The sequence below is a fragment of the Apostichopus japonicus genome, chromosome 9 (assembly GCF_037975245.1).
Source record: "Apostichopus japonicus isolate 1M-3 chromosome 9, ASM3797524v1, whole genome shotgun sequence".
Classification (NCBI taxonomy): domain Eukaryota; kingdom Metazoa; phylum Echinodermata; class Holothuroidea; order Aspidochirotida; family Stichopodidae; genus Apostichopus; species Apostichopus japonicus.
Window position 1 is genome coordinate 1,598,032 of NC_092569.1, and position 26,310 is coordinate 1,624,341.

The 26,310-nt window shown below is 36.4% G+C and overlaps 1 protein-coding gene across 2 annotated transcripts; it reads left to right on the forward strand.

Moving 5' to 3' along the window:
• The first annotated feature begins 10,049 nt into the window (after positions 1–10,049).
• LOC139974142 (extracellular signal-regulated kinase 2-like) lies at positions 10,050–25,946 on the forward strand. 2 transcript variants are annotated; one of them, XM_071981078.1, is made up of 14 exons: positions 10,050–10,552; positions 12,042–12,140; positions 13,316–13,345; positions 13,869–13,959; positions 15,189–15,319; positions 16,131–16,300; positions 16,850–17,047; positions 18,043–18,177; positions 18,935–19,040; positions 20,013–20,214; positions 21,089–21,187; positions 22,332–22,477; positions 24,299–24,466; positions 25,328–25,937. In XM_071981078.1, the coding sequence occupies exons 1-14, from the start codon at positions 10,487–10,489 to the stop codon at positions 25,511–25,513; spliced, it is 1,827 nt and encodes a 608-aa protein (XP_071837179.1). In that variant the 5' UTR covers positions 10,050–10,486; the 3' UTR covers positions 25,514–25,937. The 2 variants fall into 2 exon arrangements, with proteins under 2 accessions (XP_071837179.1, XP_071837180.1); XM_071981079.1 differs by lacking the exon at positions 21,089–21,187 and having other exon boundaries at positions 25,328–25,946.
• The last annotated feature ends 364 nt before the right edge of the window (positions 25,947–26,310 follow it).

Genomic DNA, 26,310 nt, shown 5'->3' on the forward strand with positions numbered 1-26,310 from the left:
CGAACGAAAAATTTGTTCTATAAATATATTGCAAATATATTGCAAATATTTGACAAACGTATTGATTATATGGTTATAGCCTATCATATTAGTGGATAGTATGATACCCAAAAAAATGGTGTCAGTTGGTGTGCACATGTGAATAGGAAACCCTTAGCCTACTAGCAAGCAACGTGTGTGTTCCCACTTAATAAACTGCATGTGAATAATAGCTGGTTATGATGTAGCAACACGTTTTGCAAAAACAAAATGACGTTGTCAGAAAAATGGTAATGGAAAAAAAAATGATATTAATAATAATTTAATCCGAAATCGTGGATTATCAGATGATTTCACTGGTTGAAGCTTTCAGAATAAAATTTGTCTATAGGCCTATTAATGTTAACAATACCGTCGTGAATTTAAACAAACCCTGCATGCAGTCATCTGGAACAAAAAGTTGCTTTCCCATCACCCAAAACGTCAGCCCCTATATCTGCCAACACTGTCTTTAAGAGACAAGGCAAAACAACACCACTTAAAGAGCGCATTGATGTCTTACCCCCTCCCCCAACCCTTATTGAGGAAAGACCAAACCAAGACACTGAAATAGCACGTTTATAGCATAACGTGTAAGTCTACGTCACAAATGAGCAAATAAGATTGTCCATAATTGAAAAAAAAGCAAAACCTGACCTTATAATTCTTAGATTTACCAAGGAAACTTGCAAGGTTCTAGATAGGACTCTGAACCACTCTGAAAGATATTGAAAGTGAAAATTATGGTAAATGTTTGTTCTAGTCACCGCGGGCTCTTTTTGTGACCTCATTAACGTGCTCTTTCTGAGGGAACCTGACATTGTTTTGGCCTAAGTTCTTCTAATTATCGTTTCTGTTTCATCATTAAAACACAATTATTTGTGCTCAGGGTTGCCTTTTGTGTGAAAATGACTTACCCTCGGGGAAGCTTCGTTGTTCACACGGTCACAATAATTTAACGTCAAATTTTACAATTGATAAACTGAGCGAAGCTAACGTAAGACATGTTTGTGCCAAGTCGTTTTATATTGTCTGAGGAAGATAAGTGTATAAGTCCTATTAAAACCGCGTTCGATGAAGCTGACTGTGTTCAGATATTTACGTCTCCTGACAAAGCAAAAACAAATAAAACAAAACAAAATCAAACGAAACACAAATATTTTCGCGTAATGTGTTGGCGTAAACGTGGGGCGAAAGTTGTTATAGTCGACTACTTAAGACTGTCCTTATCGCAACCCTTGTCATTCCAGCTTTTTTTGACGTGAGAAAGTACTTAATCAGTGTTCGTATATAGAACATTGCACGGACAAAATGGAGAAATGTGCATGATTTTTCAATTAATAATAAAAAAAAAAATTTAACCACATTTTATGGGGCACATCCCGGACCTAACCAGCACCGTATACACTGGAGGACACATAGGCCTACCTGTGAATGAAACGAGTTCGGGTCATTTCGTGTATCAAGGAAAGCATGTAGCTCGAAATCGTGCAGTTATATCCCATGCGAAAACAGGAATTTGCAAGTCACATGGGATTATTTTACAATTCTCACATAAAAGGGGGCTTTTAACAATATCAACGGATGAGCATTATGCAACTTACAGAAATTTGAACCATTTTAAGAGGTTGGTAGCCATGGCGACAAACGGTATAAAGGTTTGTCTAAATAGTCATTATAATATTATGTAAACAGCAGTTGAAATTGTAGCTGAATTTTATGATGAAAGTGTCAAAATATTTTGGCCTCATATATACGCCATTTTCGAAAAAGAAATATAGGGTATACAGTATACTTTATACAGGGTCAGGGGAAGGGATTCAATCTGGTGGTTAGAGGGGAGGGGGGTGGGGGACAGATTTCAAGTGAATCTTGAACAAATCATCACATGAAACTGTGAATCGTAAAACATTGCACAATGAACGACGTAATTTAATAATATTTTCAAAAAATTTAAAATAAAATAACAAAGCATTGCATTCAATTTGTTGGATACAAAACTTTAAGAAGTAAATTAATAGGTTAAATATTCTGTACTTTGTAACAACCAAACGGCTGCGCCCACGTATATATCGATACATATAGGCCTATCATATACTGACGTGTTATCCAATAGGAGCGCATGTATCATACGCCTTGTTTTAAATGGTGTAGCAGTCTCAACCTAACTCAAAACTCTGTTCAAAGTCAATATAAATAGACAACATTTGTTTTATTTATGTGTTTTTTTCCATTTATTTTTTAAAAACTGTTCTTCGGAAATTGCATTTATACACTGTAGTAGAATTCATACCGTAGTATATGTGAATAATATTGCCATGCGCATGCGTTTACCCTTCCTTTGCACTTTGACCTTGTTTAAGGACACGGAACGACCAGCGACTTCGGCCAAGGCTTTGTTGACAGATGTGGCGACGTCATATGACAGTTTTATGAGTTTAACCGTCTCTAGGTGGACACCGAGAAACGGTAAATCATAACCGCTGTCCGATGGGCGCGGTAACCTTAACAGTCAACCGTACTATCATAAAAACGCTCTATGGAACTTGTGGGGTAAGACAATTAATGACAGCAATTGTCTCCGTAATAACGTCGAATTGTTGAAAAGTGTACAAGGACGAAAGATAACTTAAGATTGGATGTGTCGCTGATCATATTTGTCAAATCAAATTGATTTAATGTCTATATATGCATATAGATATCTATATATATATATATATATATAGAGTGACAGAGACAGAGAGAGGAGAGGCAAAAATAGACCACCCATTATATATCTATCGTTTTAGAAAAGATTTCAGACATTAGAAAATTTGTTAATTTACCGTAACTGATGGAGAATATCGGACGATATTTCAAGCATTTTCAGTTTTTATTTTGTGTTCATTGAAAGTCTCGTATCGTGACATATCAATAACTCTATTAATAATTTAATCTTTTGTTTAATCTGGCTTCATGGCAAACTTTCAGAAACGATTTCCCTCGTCACTTAAATAGTGACGTCATCAGACATCGTTTAATGCGGTAGTTTGTGCAATAGGAGGATTCTGTTATGTATTATTCTCATTACAATGCAATTCAGTGGCTTATATGGTTATTCACAGTTGATGATTTTCAATTATTGATGGGTTTTTTGTTTTTGATTTATTTTAAAATCAGTGTCTGTTTTTGATATTTTCAAATATTATCGATACCTAATCGATACAAGATAATCTATACAGTATATACCACTCTGTATTATCGTCCTTCATTTTAGGGTCAAATATTTTACCCTCTTTTTCTTTCGCCTCACAGAAATCAAACACAAGGTTTCCAGATGCATGGTTAAAAACCGAAACTCGTATTGAGTGACTTTGTTCAACATCTGTAAAAGGTGTAAAACTATTTTTAATTGCTGTTTTATGATCTCACGGGCATATTAACATGACAAAAGAATACACACAAATTTTTCAAACGGATACTCGGGTATAATTCATATGAGCAAATACCACAAAAAGCCCAGAAAGACGGGAAAAAAAAAAGAAAAAAAAAAGAAAAGGTCGTTTTGTATACCTACTTTATAGGTCTCTATATTGACAACTAAGGTGTGTTTTCAACACCATTTTTTATCATCCGTGGAGAGACATTTACTATATATAGGAATGTTTTGCAGACTTTTTCCCCTTTTCCCCCTCGCCGCACGAACTATAGGGTTTGCGGGAAGACGGTATGCATGACTTTTCGAACTATGGTTTATATGAAACAATAGAGCGGTATTTTTATGAATATTTTATTTCTTAAAGGTGAGATTTACATGAACCTGATTCGAGAGACCTACTTCATCAACGAAAAAACTAAGCCAGGTGTTTTAGCGAAGTCTGATAAAAATGACTCGTAGATGTAAGATATAGGCCTATGCGTCACTGCGGTTATGTTCAACGTAGGCCTGTATGTATGTATATCGAGTTGGATAGCATCAGGTTTGATCTCTATATCTGTAAGGCAAATATGTCACCAAAACATTACTAGTATATTTTTCGATACAGGTGACAAACACCTACAGTGGAATTACCACCTTCCTGGCCGGTTTCGAAATTCTGGACATACAATCAGCGTACATAGCCTACTCACTACATACATATATATATATATATATATATATATATATATATATATATATATATATATATATATATATAATATATATATATATATATATATATATATATATATATATATTATTTATCATTATTATCATCATTATGATTATGATTATGAATATTTATATTATTGTTGTTGTTGTTATTGTTGTTATTATTATAATTATTATATTTATTATTATTATAAACCCTTTAAATATCAGAGGTTCATCAATCAAAGTGGCTGGACTACATAGTCTAGAAATATGGAGCTGACATACGTTAACCTATCCCTATTGTATAACCTCCACATAACATGATACAGGTGGGTATCACACGTACTTCACTCGATACACACAGAGAACACAGTAACTACTGTAAATCTTAAAGGTTCGTACCACAGTAAAAACTGAATCGAGCTATAAATATGTAGCATGTGCTATTAGGATTACAGTTTAACAACTGAGGATACCCGGTACATTCTCCAAATAGGCAAGCTTAAAAAAAACAAAAAAAACAACAACATTGACTCATCAGTCTGAGGTCAAAGGTTACAACATATGTCTCTCACAAAAAAAAAAAAAACAAGAATTCAATCATAAATATATTACTTGACCACAGCTGTCGCGTTTTTCCAGTAATCAAACACATATAAAAAGTCGTAATAAATGGTTGTAATTTTTATTATATTATGTTCGAAAATCAAAGACTTAACAGCTTATGTTTCCCTCGGGATCGGCGGAGAATGATGGGTATTGTATAATTATGGGTTATGATAAAAGTAGGTTTGGTTCAACAAATATCACTTCGAACTTTCTGCATGGGTTTCTTTTACCATATTTTAGTCTAGTCTTATTGAGATTTTATTCTTTTTATACGTGAAGAGCATTCGAGAAAAAAAAGAAGAAGTTATCTTTGATAATTTAGAAATCAAGACGGTTTTGCCAGACCAATCGCGAGAAAACTATCCTAATTCTCCCCTTTATGTTGCAATCCATTTCCTTTATGTCCGCGTGAGATTCTCTTACCTTTAACACATTAATTCAGTCGTTATGAGGAAATGAATCATAGATTTTATTGAAACGACTGATAAATAATCTAGCCTCACGTATGCCGTCGTGTCGAATTTGGGAACGGAGCAAAATGCAGATCGCATGAACATATACGCAATTACTCTTGGATGGAGTCTTTGTTTCTCAGTACACATGAACGAAATACATGTTGGTTTTTGGCCCGAGACCACCGTTCAAATGTAAGGAGAGGGAGTGGAGGGTGGGGGGGGGCTGTTCGATGTCTGACCCTGGGGAGGGAATTTTTGTTTGGGTAATGTAAGGTGAGGGTGTAAGTTAGATGCAAAGAAGTGCGATTATTTCCATCCTTTGTAGTACATTGTAGTGTATATAGTGAACGTTTCATTTTGTTAGTACAATCTTTATAAAATCTTTTGGAAAAAAGTGACAGACGTGTGATTAATGTGTTGGCTATATGCGACCTTACCCCAATTGTACCCCTACCCCATGCATTATGGAATTTAGGTCATGCCCCACCATAGCGCAATGGATGTCAGCCTATATTTGTTTGCGCATTTTTGCATTACGAGGCTTTTGACCAAAGTACTTGCCAACTGCATTATAATAAAAAAAGATCTGTTTGGTTATTGAAGGATTTGTCCGCGGGTTTTCTTTTCAAAGTATATAGGTTGATTTTGTTTCTAACTGACATAGTTCATAAATACTTTTAACAGTGTATAATTATGGGACGGGGAAGCCTCCACCCCTCACATAAAGTTCCAGGGATAAACAGGGGACAGGGAAAACAGTAAAAGAAGAATAAATATCTATATGATATACGATACTGGATTAGCTGCTTAATTGTATTGGGTCATAATTGAGATATGAGATACATATACTTTATGTTTAATATTGTTAAAATATTCAGGGCCATAGCTACTATGTGATTGGGACAAAGAATCTAATTTTAATCGTCATGAATCGTCGTTATACTCATCAATGTTGGTCCATTTAAATTAGTAACTTAATTTACAACTCGGGTAATTGTCATTCTCCCAAAGCACCTCGTGAATTTAGATTCGGTTATAATTAGAACAGCTTGACGGGTGTGTTAGAGTGGAGCATTAGTTAAAGCGGTATGGGAACCAGTGGTCTTCGTCAGACAGAATTGTAATGTGGGTGTAATGTCCCGACTGTACAAGTTCCCAAATACGAATACGAGTAAAAAGCCAAGAGTACAAACCCACTAAGTGTGCCGAATACTCAATCAGTTTCCTTTTTACTATATCATGGTGAACATGGTTACAAAGCCGTCAATTGCTGAGTATGGATAATGGTGTACTCAATTCAATTCAAGCCAATTCATTCCTACCAAAGATCAAAAATATATATCACATACATCAATACATATAAAGGATATAATACAAGTTTTATTGAGACGAAGAACAGAAAACTTGAAAGGTATAATTGATGGGTAGGGAAGCCAGAAATAATAATAGCTTTTCGAGTCTGGCATTTTAAGGAGAGAAACAAATGGTAACGTACAAGCAATAGAGGAGAAAATTTAGCAGGATTGAGAGAAGGAGAACACAAAAGCAGGACAAACAAACAGAAAAGAGTACGGATGGACTCAAGTACCTCAATCCTGGCCTCAGAATTAGTCCCAGTTTCGTTCCATGTACCACATGGACCGCTATAATGGTGCAGTGTGTGTACAATCAGTACAGGTGCACATTAGCAATACACACAATACATACGGAGCCAGGACACTTCGAACCTCCTTGGGATACAACAAATACGAGTGTCCAAATTGGTATCTGAGCTGCTAGCTAACTAGCTATCTGTCATCGCATAACAAAGGAAGCCCAGTCGCTCATGTAAGAGGGCGGTATTGGTTTGTATCGATTTGATGCAGAAAATGTGACGCCCTTTAAATGTTCTTTCGTTATATGAGTACTTTAATGGGGTACTTTAATGGGTAAGTCTGTGCTGCGGGATCTGTATATCAAGTAACCGTTAATCAAACCGATTTTCATCCGATATTATCTATCCATGATATGTTTTCCAGGCTCCTGGATGCGGTTTTGTATGTTACTAATAAACATCCGACGATTATTAATGAAAGTCTACATAAAGACTAAAATTGTAAATTAATTTTGACAGGACAAGAAAATTAAGGCTTTAAAGAGATGCACATTTTCTCTTTCGTGAATCTAGTTATATACTATTCAGTGAACTTAATTGGAAGTTGCTGTACTCGCATTCGCCAAAACATCTTGGAAATGTAAACATCGGAAATTAAAACAGCGCCATCTAACAAGTCATAGCTAAGAAAACCATAACGATATTTTCGAACTATTTATCAATTTCCGAGGGGAAAAGTGCATTCACAGGAGATCCAAAGTTGACAATATAACAGATATCAATAAGCAGCCTCCTTAGACACATAACCTACATTACAACATACGCCAGAGTGGAAGAACCCATCGTGCTGTCTGCAGTTTGTACCACCCTTTTCGAATCTCAAAACCGTCTCCGGTTTTACGATGCTTCGAACGGCTTTGCATATGTTTCGTTGCTTTTAACGATGACGTAAAAAGATGTAGGACGGGTCATTCTGCATAAACCAACCTCGAGAGAAATTACGCACTGCTGTATATCTTTGGCAATGGGGTTATAGCAAATACCTATGTACTTACACCATGACCTTTGACCTTGGAAAGGAGACCTATACCTAAACGGTTATATCAATGTCACGTGATTTACTTTAACGGTTTTATTAGTTGGAAGGTATAGCTTTAATCAGGCAAAAAATCACTGATTACTTTTAGTAAGATAACATGATAAGAAAATCCTGTTTCATAAGTATTTGATTGTAACTTTGCGATAGCAATTCCATGTGATATGATGGAACGCAAAATGAGAGGACATTACGTCATAAATGGAGTGCGCATACTCCCAAAGGAGCTTTCCTTGCTATTAACAACTGGTTTAAATATTCACAGAAACTTCAAAATACCTGTATTGCAGTAAAAATATGAACACTTTATTTTGGTGTATGGTTTGTTTCACTTTCATAAGATGACTCAGGCGAGAGGGAGGGAAGTTTACAGTAGTGCCACACTATCAGCCCAGTCTCCTTACACTGGGACTAAACTGATAACGAGGGGGGGGGGGGTGGGATTGGATCCTGCCCGGGCCTGGGGTGAATAATAAAGAATGGGGGCCCGGGGGATAAGGGATGATATAATATATTCTCATTTCATAATATTGCTTACTTCAGGAAACTTAAGACTTTAAGAGGGAGTGGGGCGGTGACCATGCATTGAGGGGTGTGGTCGTATCACAATGAAAGAGTGGGAAAGGGAGGGGAGGCGGGGGGGGGGGGTAAAGGGGGAGGACCAGGAAGAAACGTTCACGATAAAGTCCATTAGACATGCATGAAAGTAAATATATACTCTGCAACGTCAAATTAATTTTTCTTTTGAACAAAAATGTCAATATATAGGTTTGTGGAAGTGTATTGCCGAATTATAAACATGGTATCAGTACACGATTAAAATAGACCCATACAGCCTTCTACACGTAAATCACATATTATTCATTACAGATCTCAAAAGTCTATAATTTCAGCTGAGATTAAATATGGAATGCATTTTTTACTGCACAGTTACTTTTTTTATGGAATTATGATTCACATTTGTATAGAAAACCAAGAATGAAAAGACAACTTTTCTCCTTAAAAACAGTATGACACACGGTACAAGTACCAAAAACTAAATAAAAGAACCTGCACAGCTTCACACAGACCTGTGCATGTTATGTTCGGTCGCATTTATATTTTCCATACTGGTTCCAAAGATATTTCCATTGGCAAAGTCTTACCTACCAGTGATTATCATTGATAACGTTAATTAAGCCTCACTAAGAACGATTGTACAACAAGTGATATTGTTAGATATACAAGTACTTACACTTGTCGATACGGATAAGAAGTCGAAAGTTTGATGCGAAAATGTCGACATAAAATTTCGGAATTTCGAGTTAGTAGTGGCAATTTTGAGACAACGTAGTCCGCGGCGAAATAGTGTCAATCATACAATATATCGAAATTTTAATCGTCAAACTTTGAAGTTCTCCCTCAAATTTACGACTTTTTATATCGCAAAAAGGGAGTATAGAGTAAACAAGGGGTGTAACTTTTGAGACGAAATAGTTGAATAACGATTTAATATAAAACATTTCAGAAGATTTTGTGCGGTAAACTTTACTCAAAATTTCGGTGTCGACCGTAGAAATCTCGGGGAAAGAATGCTGGGACATTGAGAATATAGACCAAATATGACAGAAAAGTAAAAACTTGAAGAAAAAATAGACGGAATTTCCAATTTCCGATCTGTGCCACCATCTACAAGAAAAAACTTAAACAATTTTTTTTCTGGTAAAAGACCCCAAACCACAATGTTCTTACGCCTAGCTATGCTCACCACAGTTTTGAACGCCACTGCAGTGCATTCTATTTGTCATCTCCCTCGAGGAAAGTCATGTGAGACTGGCATATTTCATACATTAATTACTTTGCTCAAGATAATTTAATCACTTCATTTATCGGCCATGGAAAGTAAGACTCATAAAAACCAGTCCTGTAGATAATAGTCAACGGTCTCGTGTCTAATGCATCTATTTAGAAATTGTTGAACAAACGAATGTGTGTCCGTATTTCAATTGTTCATTTCTTATCATTTGTTGTTATTTTAAAATATTTCCTAATACCGACATATTTCCGAGGGACTATAATGTCGCTGATCTGTTCGAAGTCACAAATAAAAGTTTCTGTTGCTATGGTTTCTTTGGCAAACATTTTCATGACGTCATACATTACAAATGCTTCTTGTCACAATTAACTGTTCGTTGCATTCTTCGATATTGTTATACTATACTAGCACCGCGTACAGGGCTATAAGCGAAATACTACCTGTACCATTAACGTTAGTTCAGATTTAGGTTAGGACCATCAACTTTATGCTCCCTAGTTACTTCAGTGCTGACATGATAACTTCTAACTCAAGAAATTATTTTCAGATCGAGATAAATGTGTTACCTAGCCTAGGCTGTAGCCTAACTCAACCTAGCCTATGTCTGCAGTTACAAGCTACAGTAACGATACTAACGTGACATTCCATTGCCTGCTGATATAGCCTACACTACAGTCAAGGTAGCCAACATCGCTTACCCCAGTTAATTTACTGTAAACCCTGGACACATCTGCAGTCTAGCATCACGACGACCTACAGAAAACAGTTGCGACGGATTAAGGAGAAATCCTGTTTCAAATAGAAAATGACCGCAGAAATAGAAGACCATGTTCTTCGAAAATACGAGATGAAGAAAAGGCTCGGCAAAGGGGTAACTTCAAACATTTTGGTTATGCAAGACTTACAAGTAATAGAAAGCTAGGCCTAACAGTTAGAATAATCTAGGTTGTCCTTCAGAAGTTAGAGCATTAGTCCATGGCCTTGGTGTGTGTTTCCATTATGGAGGCCTAACATATAAATGTAATGGAATTTCTAGAAATTTCATGGTTTAAGCAAAACAATGGAGAGTTAAACTAATATGAGGTGTACTAGCTCCTCCTATTCCTTCAATTGATATGTTTTGATAAAAGCAAAGTTGAACAATGATGTAAATGTGCAAAGTCCAAACCATCATTTATTGTTAGGCTGTAAACATTTTCAATGTTATTGTTACCTTCTTTACATTAGCTCAATTGAGAATCTTATTTGTTTTGTTTAATGGAACAAAGTGGCTATTGTTACGACTAGTCGTAAGAATAATTCCCGACTACGCATGCGCAGTTGCTATTTTCATGACCAGGAGTACTATTTTTACGACGAGGAGAAACAATAATTTTCGGTTAGGGTTAGGGTACGGGTTAGGATTGAGGTTTAGGGTTATGTTTAGGGGTAGGGGTACCCCTACTACATGCGCAGTTGCTTTATTTACTTTACTGCGCTTGAATTTGCCTTTGTCGTAAGAATAGTTTATAAATAATTGTTACGACTCGTCGTAAGAATAGCCACGGCCTTAATGGAAAGGATAAAAGAACCGCCCACAATTTATTCTTCTCTCTGACTTTGGTCACTTAACTACTATTGTTCATGTGTAAAACAAATGCTACACATCTTTACAATTGAAGCCATTTTGGTCATTTTGGATAAGTTGCTTTTGCTATGCAAATATTCCCTGGGTATTGACCAGTATGTTATGATACGGAAACAACTATGACAGCACACATACAGAGTTAACTTGGCAAGTTTTGGCAGCATTGATACCCAGTCTTCTCGGCAGATAATGTAACGCTGCCACCACCCGGTTTTTATTTTAGAATGTTGAAGCAGACATGCAAATTAAAAAATTGGGTGGTTCTGATTCTAAGAAACCTGACCTTATAGTTAAAAAACTGACTGCTGATACAGATGATAATGTCACATGATATACTTCAGAAACATCGAGATCAAATATTTAGCAAACTTGTGAATTCTTATTTTACTGTACATGTATCTGTTATTCTTTGGTTGTAATCGGCAGGAGGTTACCTCAATTTTGGCTATTGCAGATACTGTATACAATCCACTAAAATCTCTGACAAGGTTAAAGAAATGGGATTTGTGTGCATGTTGTATGAAACCTGTGTTATATAAAGGATTTTTTTGGTGACGTCTTTCATTTACGTAAAATGACAGACCCTTAATTCCCCCCCCCCCCCCTCCTCCACCAATGTAATATGTAGACTAGATTTGTATTAACAAGAATATACAGAAGAACATTAAAAGTGAGGTAAAACCATGCTGTTCAATGGTTATGACAAAACTGTCTTCTTTTGCAATTTCCGTAGGCGTATGGTATTGTCTGGAAAGCTATTGACAGACGGACAGGGGAAATTGTGGCTCTGAAGAAAATCTTTGACGCTTTCAGAAATCAAACCGATGCCCAGGTGAGTTTGCGATCGAAGACGTTAATTAGATTTGGGTTGAATTTTGGGGCATTTGGAATTTAATTGACAAATTTTCGCTTTGACACGTGTGTTTTCTGAGATGAAAAGATTTCTGATCAGTTTTTCAAGATGGGATATCTGTCAGAGGATCATGGGAGTGTTATTAAATTTGTTACAGCAGCAAATATCGAGTATCAGCTTTCATTGGTGCACTTGTATGGTTTTACTTGTATGTATTTTAGATCCTCCTGCAAGCAGGAACTCGCGAAGAAGCCTCATTGGCTTATCAAAGCCACAAGCTGACCAAAGTCAGTCTCTTACATTCATATTAACGTCCATGATTATGAATTGTTAATTGTCAACAACTCTGTAACTGGACGACATACATTAATTTGGGAGTGACTCGAATCGGGGACTTTATGATTGAAAGGCACCGGCCCGTTAACCACTGAGCTAACACTCCACTTGTTATTTAGCTGTAGCTGTAAAATTAATCTGTGAATTCTCCAATTCTATGATTACTTTTGGTGAACATAGTTTGGTCAAATTCAGTTCAATTTAGTTCTGTGAAGGGGCTCTATAAGTCTTCAACAAAACATACCTGGCATCCAGGTAATGAAATTTGCTTCAGACTTCATAACCTTGCTTTATAAATGCACTAAAACCTCCTATCAGTTTTCTCGTCCTCTGAGCCTCAAGGGGTCAACGGGTTATCTCTAATGGGCACAGACTGGCTCAAGGAATCAAAAGGTTATAAATCTCAAATAATGGAAAACTTAGCCAATTTCTCAAAAATAATTTCACAATGTATAAACAATGTCATGTAACTCTCAACAATTGTTTAAAGGGAAAGGGAGAGGGGGGGGGGGCAGGAATGGAAATTAGAGGTGCAGGTAGATTGGATATTTAGATTTTGATCTTACATCCTGCAGTCTTGTTAATCAAAGGTAATCTCCTTCCGATGTTTTGGATGGTCGTTTCCCATTTCTGGTAGAAGTTCCATTCAGTAGATTGGTTGCCAGTATAATGGCTTCTGGAAGTCTTTTCATTTACAGTACTGTACATTGATTGGTTTGCTTAATTTCGATGATAACAGACTTTATCATTAACAACCTCACTGAAGCTGTACGGCATGACTCAGCATTCTCGTTTAATTATGTCTCTCTTTCTTTCAGAGAACCTTCCGGGAAATAATGTTCTTACAGGTAAGTTAAAATGCCAATGAATGAGTTTTATGGGGGGGGTGGGGGGGGGGGTTGTTGTGGTGATGTTTAGAGACTGATGTTTTGTTATGACAGTGCAGTGTTAGGGGTGGAGGTCATTGCTTTATTTTCAAAGTGTGTGATAGTGCATTCTCTTGCAGTTTTTGATATTGTGACATTTGTACTATACTTGAATTGTTTATTTGTCATTTCCATTCTGTTGTCTATGTACTGTTTATCATGTATTGTCTTGTTTGCTTATACTTTATTGTATATGTCGGGCCTGAAAGTTTTCTCTTTCTTATAATATATAGCTAGCTAATTGCAAACGATCTTTCTTCAATAAGTTATCTGCATCAAATTTTGTGGATCCAAAGATTTCTTAGAGAGTTTCATAGAATGTTTCGACTATGGACTGGTTTGGCTAAGATTAAGATTGATAGTGTGCTGCTGCAAAGGATTGAAAAATTAACCACCAGCAAAGTAGCCAACATTTTTTTTCTCTCTTCCTTTTGTTCTCTTTCAGGAATTTGGAGACCACAAGAATGTGATAAAGTTATTAAATGTGATGAAGGCTGAGAATGATAAAGACATTTATCTTGTGTTTGAGTACATGGGTGAGTATCGTGTATTGTTAACGATCATGAAGACCGATCAACGTAGTTAATAGTTATGAAAAACTTGCTAGATATGCTGGAATGGTCACCACATTTCAAAAGCTTTATTTACTGTACATATGCATATTTGGACTGTTTCAGAATATCTGTTCTACAGAGTAATGTATTCATAACCTTCTAACAATCTTTTGTGTTGAAAAGTTTTCATGGTATCAATAACTGGTCAAGGCAGTCTTTGCTAACGTTTGCTACCACCATTTTTCTCTTTAGGAATTTCACTATAAATCTATTTTATTTTTAAAATTATTCCTTCATTTATATATATATATATTTTTATACTAATATTTAAGTTGTGTAAATTTTATTCTTCATATTCTTATTTTAAAGGGTTTTGTCATTTTGTTGTCATTGTAAAGCGCTCTTGAACATGCTTAAGCATGAAAAGAGCGCTATATAAATTGGTAAAAAAATAAAAAAATAATCAAGGGATATTCCCTGTTGGTTGACTTAAACACATAGAGCACTCAAACCTCTCACAATGTACATACATCTACTATATACTGTAGTCTACTATGGTGTCTACCATGTAGTCTACTATGGTGTCTACTATGGTATCTACTATGGAGACATCACTTGTCCCTTGTGGATTGATCCAAATCTGCTGATTTCGATATTATCAATCTTAACATCATTTGGACGTGTACCAGTGCAGTCATACATACGTGCATGAATTTATCAAAGAGTTACATACTCACATTGTTGCATTCATTGAAAGGTTCCCATCCCTTAAAGGCATTGAAGATTGCCCCAAACCGCGTGGGGCCATCTGAAAAAGTTAACTTTCTGTTGCTTGCAAGTGACGTTTTGTTTGTGTCGCTACAAAGTGCAGACAGTAATGAAACGTGATACCTTAATTGTTATCTTTAGCTGGACCTGAGATGTCCATCGCTGTATCGTTTGTATACTGTGCTGTGGGTATTGACCCCAGCTGTATGTACTGACTGTACACTACTGTCTAATTACCGAAGGTAGCAAGCTGTGTGTGTATTTTCTGGGATCGATGGTGGTGTTTAACACTTCTGTTACACCTCATTCGAAACTAGGTCAAATTACCGGCATTAGACGTTTCTTTTTGCGCCCCTTCTTCACACCCCTTAATACTGTTACCATGGTACCTCCTGTTTCTTGCCTTCTATCAATGTTTTTTTTTAATCTCTTCCTTATCTCAGATACTGACCTCCATGCTGTCATCAAGAAAGGTGGGATCCTGAAGGACATCCACCAACGTTACATCATGTACCAGCTGATCAATGCTACTTCCTATATACACTCAGGAAATGTGATTCACAGGGATCAGAAGGTATTTTTTTTTTTTTTTTTTAAATCAGATCTATTTCACTGTCATGTTTGATATCAACTTATATAACCTGTATCATATTTTCTTATTCCAGATATTTTTTACTTATTATTTTGTTAAATTCTTCATGATCATCACACAATTCATTTAGGTAGGCACTGTCTCAAAAGTAGCACTTCTAGGGTGTGTGTGGGGTGAAGGGGGGGGGGGGCTGTGATGGATAATATTTTTTTATTGTTTGATATTCATTCAGCCTTGCTGCAGGGTATCTTGCAGCCCCAGCAGCTTTTTTTTGTTTTGGCACGGTGCCTTACCCACTACTCTTCCAGTGATAGCTTCTTATGTACAAAGTCAGATTTGTGTTTATTTTGTTTTTGCTTGTTTACTTCCAGCAATTTTTTTTATTATTTCATTAAAAAGTAATAAACTAAATGGAAAGAAATAAGAGACCAATATAATCCATTCAAACATACTTTTTTTTGTGGGGAAAATATAAAAAAACACTTTACTCTGAACATGTTTGGAGTACAACACTGTGCTGTGCACAAGTCCACATAGGCTGTACAGCTTCCAATTACAATGTATGGTGATTAACTTGACTTGATGGATTGAATGATTTCTGAAAAAGAATAGTATGCTTCTTTTGTTGATTAGCTGAAGGGACTATACAACAGATGGGTATGCCTGCATTATAGTCCTACTTAGATTTCAGGTGATCTATGCCTTACCTATCTCTACTCTACTACTGCACGCCTCACATCTACCTACTCTTGGTACATTTGGTAATGGTAAGCTCTTCATCTCTTTTTGATAGCCATCTAACATTCTACTGGACACTGAATGCTTTCTGAAGGTAGCTGACTTTGGTTTAGCTAGGTCCATAACCCAGTTACAGACAGCTCTCAGCGAAACGGACCCAGCCCTTACTGAATACGTCGCCACTCGATGGTACAGAGCTCCAGAAATCCTGCTGGCTTCAAAAAGGTATCATGGCTTTCTAGGTTCCTCCTTTAATTAGTTAAAGGAGCTTACCTGTAGAAGATGTTCTTGTTTAATACTACTACCATTGTGTAGTATTATTACTATAAGTAAGCCGATCAAACCCTGATTCTTCCTTTAAGCAGTTAAAGTAGCCTAGCATAAATGGTTTTGTTTGGTACTGTTTCTTTTATGTATTATATTAAGCATGATTCTTGAAGCTAAGCCAAACCTTGGTTCTCCTTTAAACAGTGAAAGGAGCTTAGAAAGTGTTCTTGTTTAATACTTCTACCATTGTGTATTATTATGAGTAGTAGCATGATTCTTGAAGCCAAGTCAAAACCTTGGTTCTCCTTTAAATAATTAAAGGAGCTTAGTAAGTGTTCCTGTTTGATACTGTTATTGTTGAATTCTCTTCTTTGTGTGAATTTTGAAGCCGTGTCAGACCTCGATTCCCGCATTAATTTCACTGTCGACAAATGTTTTCAGCGAGTAACATTTCCAGTGTTTCAAGATGGGGAAGTGTATCATCCATTTACTTTATAATCCAACCAGGTACACCAAGGGCGTGGACATGTGGAGTCTGGGTTGTATATTAGCTGAGATGATTAAGGGGAAACCCCTCTTCCCAGGAACCTCAACTTTTAATCAGTTAGAGAGAATTATGAGCGTGATCGATCAACCTTCGATCGAGGACGTCGAAGCCATCCAATCAGATTATGGTTCCTCGGTCTTAGATAAAGCCAAAGTCAGGTAAGTCTTTTGTACGAGTCTTAAAATCTGTTCCATTGTGTCTGTTATAATTTTGATGTGTAAAAAAACACCAGACTTACAGAGGGTGAAAGTCTGCTAGCTCAGGTAATTTTGTGGAACAAAATTGCAATATTTTTGCTTTCGTACTTGTTGAGACTAAGCCTGTGAAGGACTTTTCGTGATGACCTTATCTCTGTTAAGCATTGGTAATGGTCAAAGCTTACCAAAAAATACCATCAAATGGCAGTGCAGTGTTCACTAGTAACATTAGCAGCAGCAGTTAGTGTTGAAAATTGTCAGCCCAAGATAGACTGATACATAATGATTGAAATAATTGAAAGATAAATGCATATATATCCTAAAGTCATAATATCTCTGTGCATATTTAATATGCTGTATCTCACCCTCTCAATCCTGGGGTTACCAAAGTACTCTTCCTTGTTATTATAATGTAGGGCCCTCAAAAAGTGGACGTCCATGGCCTCCCTCACTGGACATTGGTCTGACATTCCCCCCCCCACCCCACCCTCCCCCTGCCCAATTTCCAACATATGTTAGGATCCCTGGATGCTGTAATTTTTTCGTTGAGCAAGCACAAGTGTCTTCATGAATCAACTTATAATTCTATACTTATAATATAATTTCCATTCAACATTTTTAAGGACAATCCAAACTTGCTTGAATGTATATTCCTCTTGAGATTATTTGTATTTCTGAATATGTTTGTTTTGTTTCTGATACATACTAGCCTTTTTTTTTCCTCCTGGTTTCTCTTTGTTTGATCGTAAGCAAATTTTGTTCTCTGAATCAGGTCATTTCAAACAGCTCTCATACCCTGTAACCACTTCAGTTGCTAGAAAGTGCTAGAAATCTTTCCGTAACGTATAGTATCTATATATTTTTCACTGACAATGAGGGGGAGCTTTAACGATTCCTCTGCAATGATCGTAAAGTTTAAGGACGATTTCTATGGAATTTTACTTCAATGATTACAGACACAGACAATCTCTCGAGGATCTGTTACCAAACGCTCCGAAGGACGCCCTCGATCTGATAAGAAAACTGTTGCATTTTAACCCGGAGAAGAGACCCACGGCGTCACAAGCTCTTAGACATCCATATGTTTCAAGGTAGGTAGGAGGCGCAATACAGATATGTCTTATTAAATATTGTTCTGTAGAGACGTTGCAGAGGAAATAGATACACAGATTGCAAATATCGTTTTTCTCCTCAAATGCTAGGTTTTTTTCCCTCTGTATGTATTGTATTGTAAATTTGTATTGTATTGTAAATTTGTATTGTATTTTAAATTTGTATTGTAATTGTATTGTATTGTAAGTGTAATTGTAATTGTAAATTTGTATTGTAAATTTGTATTGTAGATGTATTGTATTGTATTGTAATTGTAATTGTAAATTTGTGTTGTATTGTAAATTTGTATTGCAAATCTATTGTATTGTATTGTAAATGTATTGTAAATTTAAGTGCAAAACGTTTGCATGCAACAGATATCTGTACAGAATTCCCTGTAACTTTTATGTAGCTATGGGTAGAAAATTGTAATGCCTCCCTATCCCCATGCAAATTCAGCCCTAAGAGATGATGAACATCATGTCTTTGAATAGGTAATTTACAATATGCTGTATATATTTCATGTTTTCAGATTGATTTGAAGCTTTTTCCAGAAAACTTGAATAATGTTTGGGGGCTTAATAGTATATTGAGTCCCTCCATAACCACACTTCCCCCTCCTGACCCCCTCCCCAACCCACCCAGTACTTGATATCTCTGTCCAATGTAACACAATGTGAACACAGTTTCCAGAGATTTGTAAATTAAACGTAGCTTGATAAAAAAAAACGGAATCACAAAATTTACATTTTGTAGATTCAGAAATGCGGCGGACGAGAGGCTCCTCGATTATGATGTCATACCTCCGCTGGACGACGATGTCCAGTTATCGGTCAAAGAATACCGTGCCAAGCTCTATGAGGTCAGTCAGCGTTATCAGATAATACTTTTATGTGGTTATATGTGTACTTGTTACATTTATTTTGGTTCTTCATTATACTTCAGAGATACTGGAATATAAGAAAATACTTGTATGTTGTTATATGTGTACTTGTTACATTTATTTCGGTTCTTCATTATACTTCAGAGATACTTGGAATATAATTTCTTCGTCCAAATGGCCTTTGTAGATTTTTTTTAGGGGTCTTGTTTGGATGGTAATGGTTTTTTCAACTAGTTTGGAAGTACACTATTCTCAGGTTTTTGTGCCTTCCATTTACAAGTGTGACTTACATTACTGTTTCTTGCATTTTTTGAAGATGGTTGAGATATGACCCAATGGTTAGAAAGCCTTAGGCTCAATTGACACCTTAGCCTTGTGGTGGAGAAGGCACAAGCAGACCCCCCCCCCCATTTATTACAAAAAAGAGAAAGATTTCACAAAAGCAGCCTGATTCACATTTATCTCAATTCTTTCTAGTCATGCACCTCAAATGTTTGTTTTTGATGTAAAAAATTAAAATAATTAATGGAAAAATATTTGAAAGGGGGCTGTGGATCAGGAAGGGGGTGGGGGGGTGGGGGTGGTAATTGGGAGGTATGAAATGGGTGTCATTATCATAACTATTGAATGTTCTGCACAGCATAGAGTATTGAACATCTAGCAGATCTCTTTCTTTGAATCTGGTCATGAAGGAGAATAAATTATAAACAAACCCCCTAAAAAAAAGTCACATTAAAAAGTTAAATTAATGCATTGAAACCAACGTGTCACCCACCTAATAAACGTGAAAGGTGTACAACCTAGTAGTTTAAATTCTCTTTTTTAACTTTCAGAAGGCCAAACTGATTTGATTAATTCATGTGATTGCTTAATGGAGTTGATTTGATACGTATACATCTGATCGATGACAACAACAAAAAAATGTTGCATTTTAACTTCTTTTTTTTTTAGATGATTAAGGAAAAGAAAGCAAGGCACAGAAAGAAGGTCCAACAGGAGAAAATGGCCCTTCCAGAGAAGGTAGAAGAACAGCCTGGGGAGGACTCAGCGATGGAGTCACCAGCCTTGACCCCTACTGACCCCAATTACATCAGTACCGTTAGACAGAAGCCCCCTGTAGGGGCAGGAGGTGCTGCCCCCGTTCCTTCTGCAGGTTGGTACAATGTAGCAGATTGTTTTTTTTTTTTTTTGTCTTTTTGGGGTATGTTCAGAATGGTCAGCATCCAAGGAGATAAAAAAATTCAAAGTTGAGTGGTTGAAAATTATTTGAAGCTGTAGAGGGCTTCTGTTTTTTTTTTCATTTTCTTTTCTTTTTCTTTCCCAAGGGACTATCAGTTCCGGCGCACCGTTTTCAAGCTTTAGTTCTAGCCCGTTTGTTTACATAATTTTTTGTCAGAAGTTGAAAGTGATCTGAAGTTGTGGAGTGCACCTTTTTTTATTGGTTTTTGACCTTATTTTGGAAGTGACTATCTGTTCCCCTTTGCACCGTTTTCAAGCTTTAGTTCAACCTGCATGTTCCTTCCTCAAATTGTTTGGCAACACTACAAAGAAACGATAGTGATCTTCAGTCAAAGTAAAAATTGTGTTTTATCGTTGCTATTGATCGTTGCTGCTTTGTGTTACATTTTATCATCTCTTTGTGTCTTTTGGCTGCTGTTCGTGTCACCAGTTTGCCAATTTCTATTTTTATTTCTATTTTGCCCACTGCCTACCTCTCCCCCTTTTATTTTATCTACTTTGTGCACTCTTTAATTTGGTAAAAATGGTACTTTGTGTCTTAGTACTTACGAGGGTGCACCCAAACGTCGATAAAAATTGTTCGTCTTCCAAATAATAATTAATTAAAAAAAAAAGAATTGCTGTAAATTTGCTTTCTGTGATGTTCCTGTAGTTTGCAGTTTTCTTGATGCAGTGGTAGAGACCGATTCCCAATCTCTCTCTCGTATTTTTGTTCTCTTCTCTTGCCTCTCTCTCCATCCTCTCTCTGAACGTCCTGCCCTCTGTTTTTCTTCTAAATGTTGCGACAGAGAGTAGATCTAGAGCTCCGTTGCACAGTTCTCACGTTCCAGGTGCTAACAACCTCTCAAGACGCATTTATCCAAAATCCAGTGCGCCGTACCATACAGGCAGGTTTCAATATGTAGTTATTTACTTCTTCAACTTTCTACAATGCCACATTAAGAATGTTAGTCCCAAGAGGTTTGGTAACAAAAAAGAAAAAAAATGTTATTATTAATCAAAATAATATTATTTCTTGGGATAGATAGGTTGGTGTCTAGAGGATTGAACTTTTCATGAAGATATATTTATTACAAAGAGAGCGATAAATACTTTATTTGGAAAGAAGACAAAACATTGCGATTAATTACTTGTGGGAAGCATGAATAAAATCTTGTAATGTCACTAAAATGTAACATTGTTTTAAACTGGTTTGGTAGAGAAGTTTAATCAGATATTTAATTATTTCAAAAAATGTGACCCTTGGATTGGGCAGTTCTTTTAATAGTCAGTATATTGTTTTAACTGGTTGGTAAGAGAAGTTAAATCAGATATTTAATTATTTCAAAAAATGTGACCCTTGGATCGGGCAGTTCTTTTTATAGTCAGTACATTGTTTTAACTGGTTTGTTAGAGAAGTTAAATCAGATATTTAAATATTTAAAAAAATGTGACCCTTTGGATTCGGCAGTTCTTTTAATAGTCAGTACATTAATTTAACTGGTTGGTGGGAGAAGTTTAATCAGATATTTAATTGTTTCAAAAAATGTGACCCTTGGATTGGGCAGTTCTTTTAATAGTCAGTACATTGTTTAACTGGTTGGTAAGAGAAGTTTAATCAGATATTGAAATATTAAAAAAAATGTGACCCTTGGATTCGGCAGTTCTTTTAATTAGTCAGTACATTGTTATTCTGGTTGGTAAGAGAAGTTTAATCAGATATTTAATTATTTCAAAAAATGTGACTCTTGGATTGGACAGTTCTTTTAATAGTTAGTACAGTACTTTTATTTGCAGATCTAATTTCAAAGCAGTTTTTGACCAATCAAATTCTTCCTTACTAGTTTATCACAAACAACCTATCCACCTCTAAAAGGTCATATTTTACAATATAGCATGTATCATCTTCTGTGTGTCCAAATTGTTAAAACTGTAAATCATATTGTGGGTATCTTTGCAAAAAAAAAAAATGTTTTTGAAAACATTTTGCTATCGGGACTTACATTCATGAGCAGAATTGTTGTTAAACAAGCTCACTGATTCTGTTTACAGCTGCAGCTCTCGGGCGACCAACTAGAGAATCCTCTCCTCAGTCGAGTCACAGCAGAATATTGTCTGGAAGGGCTCAGTCTGCTGGTAAACAATCACTGGTACGACAACGAAGCATGGAAAATCTTACAAATAATACTAACAATAATGTGAGTATTATATTCGGGGAATTCAAGTGACTGAGATTCTGTTCCCCTGATTTAGAGATCTAATTATATTAGATGAAGGTAATGAAAAAGTAAGCTGGTAGATTAAATATTTTTTTTTAAATCATTCAACTATATTATGATTATGATTATTATTACGCCATTATTTTTATATAGCCCATAATCCACAAGTTCAATGCGCTTTGACAACTTAGCCTTGGTCATTGGTAACTTGTCACACCTACACACCAAAGTGTGCGCAATTCAATCAATCTCTCCTGGGGCACCACAGTGCACCACAACCACGTGTCCCCCGGGGGACTTCCCATAGGGTGCAGCCACAAACCAGACCAGGTGCACGCACTATATTTACAAGTTACCTCGCAAGTCCCCATTTATACACCTGGGTGAAGAGAGGCAATGGAGATAAAGTGCCTTGCCCCAAGGACACAACGCAATGATCTGGCCAGGGTTCGAACCTGTAATCCTTAGATCACCAGTCCACTGCCTTAACCACTTGACCACAACACCCCCCCCCCACCTAGTGGGTCTGTGATGTCATGTGTGGACTTGTTCAAGTCGTTTCTGTGCATGTGAAATAGCATCCGACATCTGATATCTCAGAACGAAAGACAGTTATTTTTTTGGTTCTCTGGATGTGTCGTTTTCCTCGATCTATGTCATATGGAATTTTGAAACATCTTGGTTGTTGTCAATTTTGTAGGTTACAATAATCCTTTAAAAAAGACCCAACAATAATTTCCAGAAGCAACACTTGATTAAACTGAGGAAAGTTAAAAACGTAAACAAAATAGGCAAAAATATATGTTTTAGACTGGATTTTAATGAGTTTTTCAAGCATTTTGTGACAACATGCTTGAAAAAATTGAAAAAAAACCTAAATAAAATCCACTCAAATATATATGTTCAATAACACGAGCCCATGTCATGTCTACGAGAGTAGGAGCCTACGCAGTTCGCTGCTTCTGGCAGCCACACCATCAATGATATTGTCAAGTTTGGCCAAGATCCTTTTTTCCACAGACATCAACATGAACGCCTCAAGATGTTCTTGTGTCATTGTACTTCTTCAATTGGTTTTTGAATCTCTTCAAGGCAGAAAAAGAACTTTCACATGCCACTTATGACACAGGTAGCATTACCAGCAGCTTGTATAAACAAGCTCAATGCTCTTGTAAGCATCGGTGAAAAGGTTCAACTTGAGGAGCACCTTGTAGCAGCAGAGATCGAGGACAGTCTTTACATGACTGATTCCCACAGTTAAAATATATATTTCTACACAGCCCGTCTGTATTCTATTAACTACTGTGAAAATGGGCTGTAAATTTTACCAGGCTCCCCAGCCCATTGGGCCACCGGCCCACCGGGCATTGCCCGTGTGGCCAGTCTGCCACTGGATGTATCCATAATTCAAGGCTTTAAACAAAAGTAATTTTTGATTTCAATAGTCTTTCTTCTGTCTGTGCACAAATGGCTTGTAATTTATAAAGAAGAGACATGATTTTCAAGTTGCCATGGCAATGCCACTCACTTGGCTGTTGCCAGATACATTCATAATAATATTGCAGCAAGTTAAAACACTTCATGTCTTCTCAACTGAACCTACCATTGAGTGCTTGGTTTTCACCTTCTAGTACTGACAATTTGTTCTTCCTTTTTTTTTTGGGGGGGGGGGAATCAACTTTTGAGCAGATGGATGTCTCTTCAATAACCTTAAATATCAGTTGTCTCCCTTCTTGGATATTTGGAATCCATCCTCATATCTGTATCAATCATGTAGGATAATATTGTCTTTTCCTGAAGGGTTTTTCCAATGAGAATGCCTTCCCTGGCCAGCATCGGAGCAGCAAGAATACCGCCAGTCCTCAAAATAAGACGAGATCTTTCTCAGCTAGCATCAAGAATCCAGTCATCACCAGGGACTCGGAGTATCAAGCAACCAAAGGACTTTCAGTTTCTAGTTCTAGAATAGTGAGTGAACGTTATCATTTAACCAAAAGTAATAAAGAAAGTAGTTGTGACCAGTCACTCTGTCTCAAGTCATGTCACCGGTCTATTTTAACTTTCAGTTTCTAGTTCTAGAATAGTGAATGTATGTTATCATTTTACCAAAAGCAATAATAAAAAATAGTTATGACCAGTCGCTCTGGCTCGAGTCATGTCGCCAGTTGATTTTAACTTTCAGCTTCTAGTTCTCCAATAGTGAGTGAACGTTATCATTTTACCAAAAGTAATAGAAAAAATAGTTGTGACCAGTCACTCTGGCTCGAGTCATGTCGCCAGTCGATTTCAACTTTCAGTTTCTAGTTCTAGAATAGTCAGTGAACGTTATCATTTTACCAAAAGTAATAAACAATATAGTTGTGACCAGTCACTCTGGCTCGAGTCATGTCGCCAGTCGATTTCAACTTTCAGTTTCTAGTTCTAGAATAGTCAGTGAACGTTATCATTTTACCAAAAGTAATAAACAATATAGTTGTGACCAGTCACTCTGGCTCGAGTCATGTCACCAGTCGATTTTAACTTTCAGTTTGTAGTTCTAGAATAGTGAGTGAACGTTATCATTTAACCAAAAGTAATAAAGAAAGTAGTTGTGACCAGTCACTCTGTCTCAAGTCATGTCACCGGTCAATTTAACTTTCAGTATGTTCTTAGTTCAGAAACATTAAGCTAACATTATCATTTTAACCAAAAGCAATCAAGACAGTTGATAAAGAGAAAAGTTTTGTCATTACGTACATCGTGGGGACTCACACTATAACATACACTGTTAGCTACATTCCAGACTATGGTCGATGTTTTGATTTGAGTTTTCCGTTGACCCTTCCACAGTTGCCCGCACAGAGACCGTCCTCTGCTAAGGACGTCAGACCCAAACAGCCGATGGGTCGCAAACAGTACGGCATGAAGAACGTTTCCTCCTCTGGGGCACCCAAGTCTGCGTTAGGCAGCTACAGCCAGTCCCACGGTGTCATATCAGCTAGTGGACTCGCAAAGATACAAGCTAAGAGATTTTAATGTATTTCAAATCTATTGTCTTTATGTGTAAATTTATTAGAAAACTCCTTGTGTGGTTTTGCCAAGAATGTGTCTTTGATACTTAGACAAAACATGATATCCTTTGTTCAAACAGGATGAATATCTAGAGAACCCCCCCCCCCCCCCAATTTTTTAGCTTGTCCTCGGGTGAGGAGGAAAGGGCCCTGACATTTGGAAAATGAGATGTGCATGACTCTTTGTGAAAAATTAAAAGTCATAAAGGAGCTACCTGCATTATTTTTGTTATTGCTGTATTAACAATAGGATTTATGTTTACTTAGATCTGTAAACGAAGACTTCATCTGGGGATATTACCCTCATTAAAACAAAGTTAAATGTATTACAATATAGTATAGCATATATATTAAGAGTACAGTACAATAAATGAAAATAGGATACAATATTATGGTATAGTACAATACCATATATATAGTATAGTACAATACATGATAGTATAGTACAATACATGATAGTATAGTACAATACAATATAGTATAGTATAGCACAATCCATTATAGTATAGTACAATACAGTATAGAATAGTACAATACATTATAGTATAGTATAGTACAATCCATTATGGTATAGTACAATACAATATAGTTTAGTACAATACAATATGGTATAGTACAATACATTATAGTATAGTACAATACATTATAGTATAGTACAATATAGTATAGTACAATACAACATAGTATAGTATAGCACAATCCATTATAGTATAGTACAATACAGTATAGAATAGTACAATACATTATAGTATAGTACAATCC

Excerpts from the sequence above, each read along its gene's own strand:
- LOC139974142 (XM_071981078.1), top strand. The coding sequence starts at position 10,487 with ATGACCGCAGAAATAGAAGACCATGTTCTTCGAAAATACGAGATGAAG. Across the intron at positions 15,320-16,130 it reads TGATTCACAGGGATCAGAAG|CCATCTAACATTCTACTGGA; the intron begins GTATTTTTTTTT and ends TCTTTTTGATAG. Across the intron at positions 18,178-18,934 it reads AGACATCCATATGTTTCAAG|ATTCAGAAATGCGGCGGACG; the intron begins GTAGGTAGGAGG and ends TACATTTTGTAG.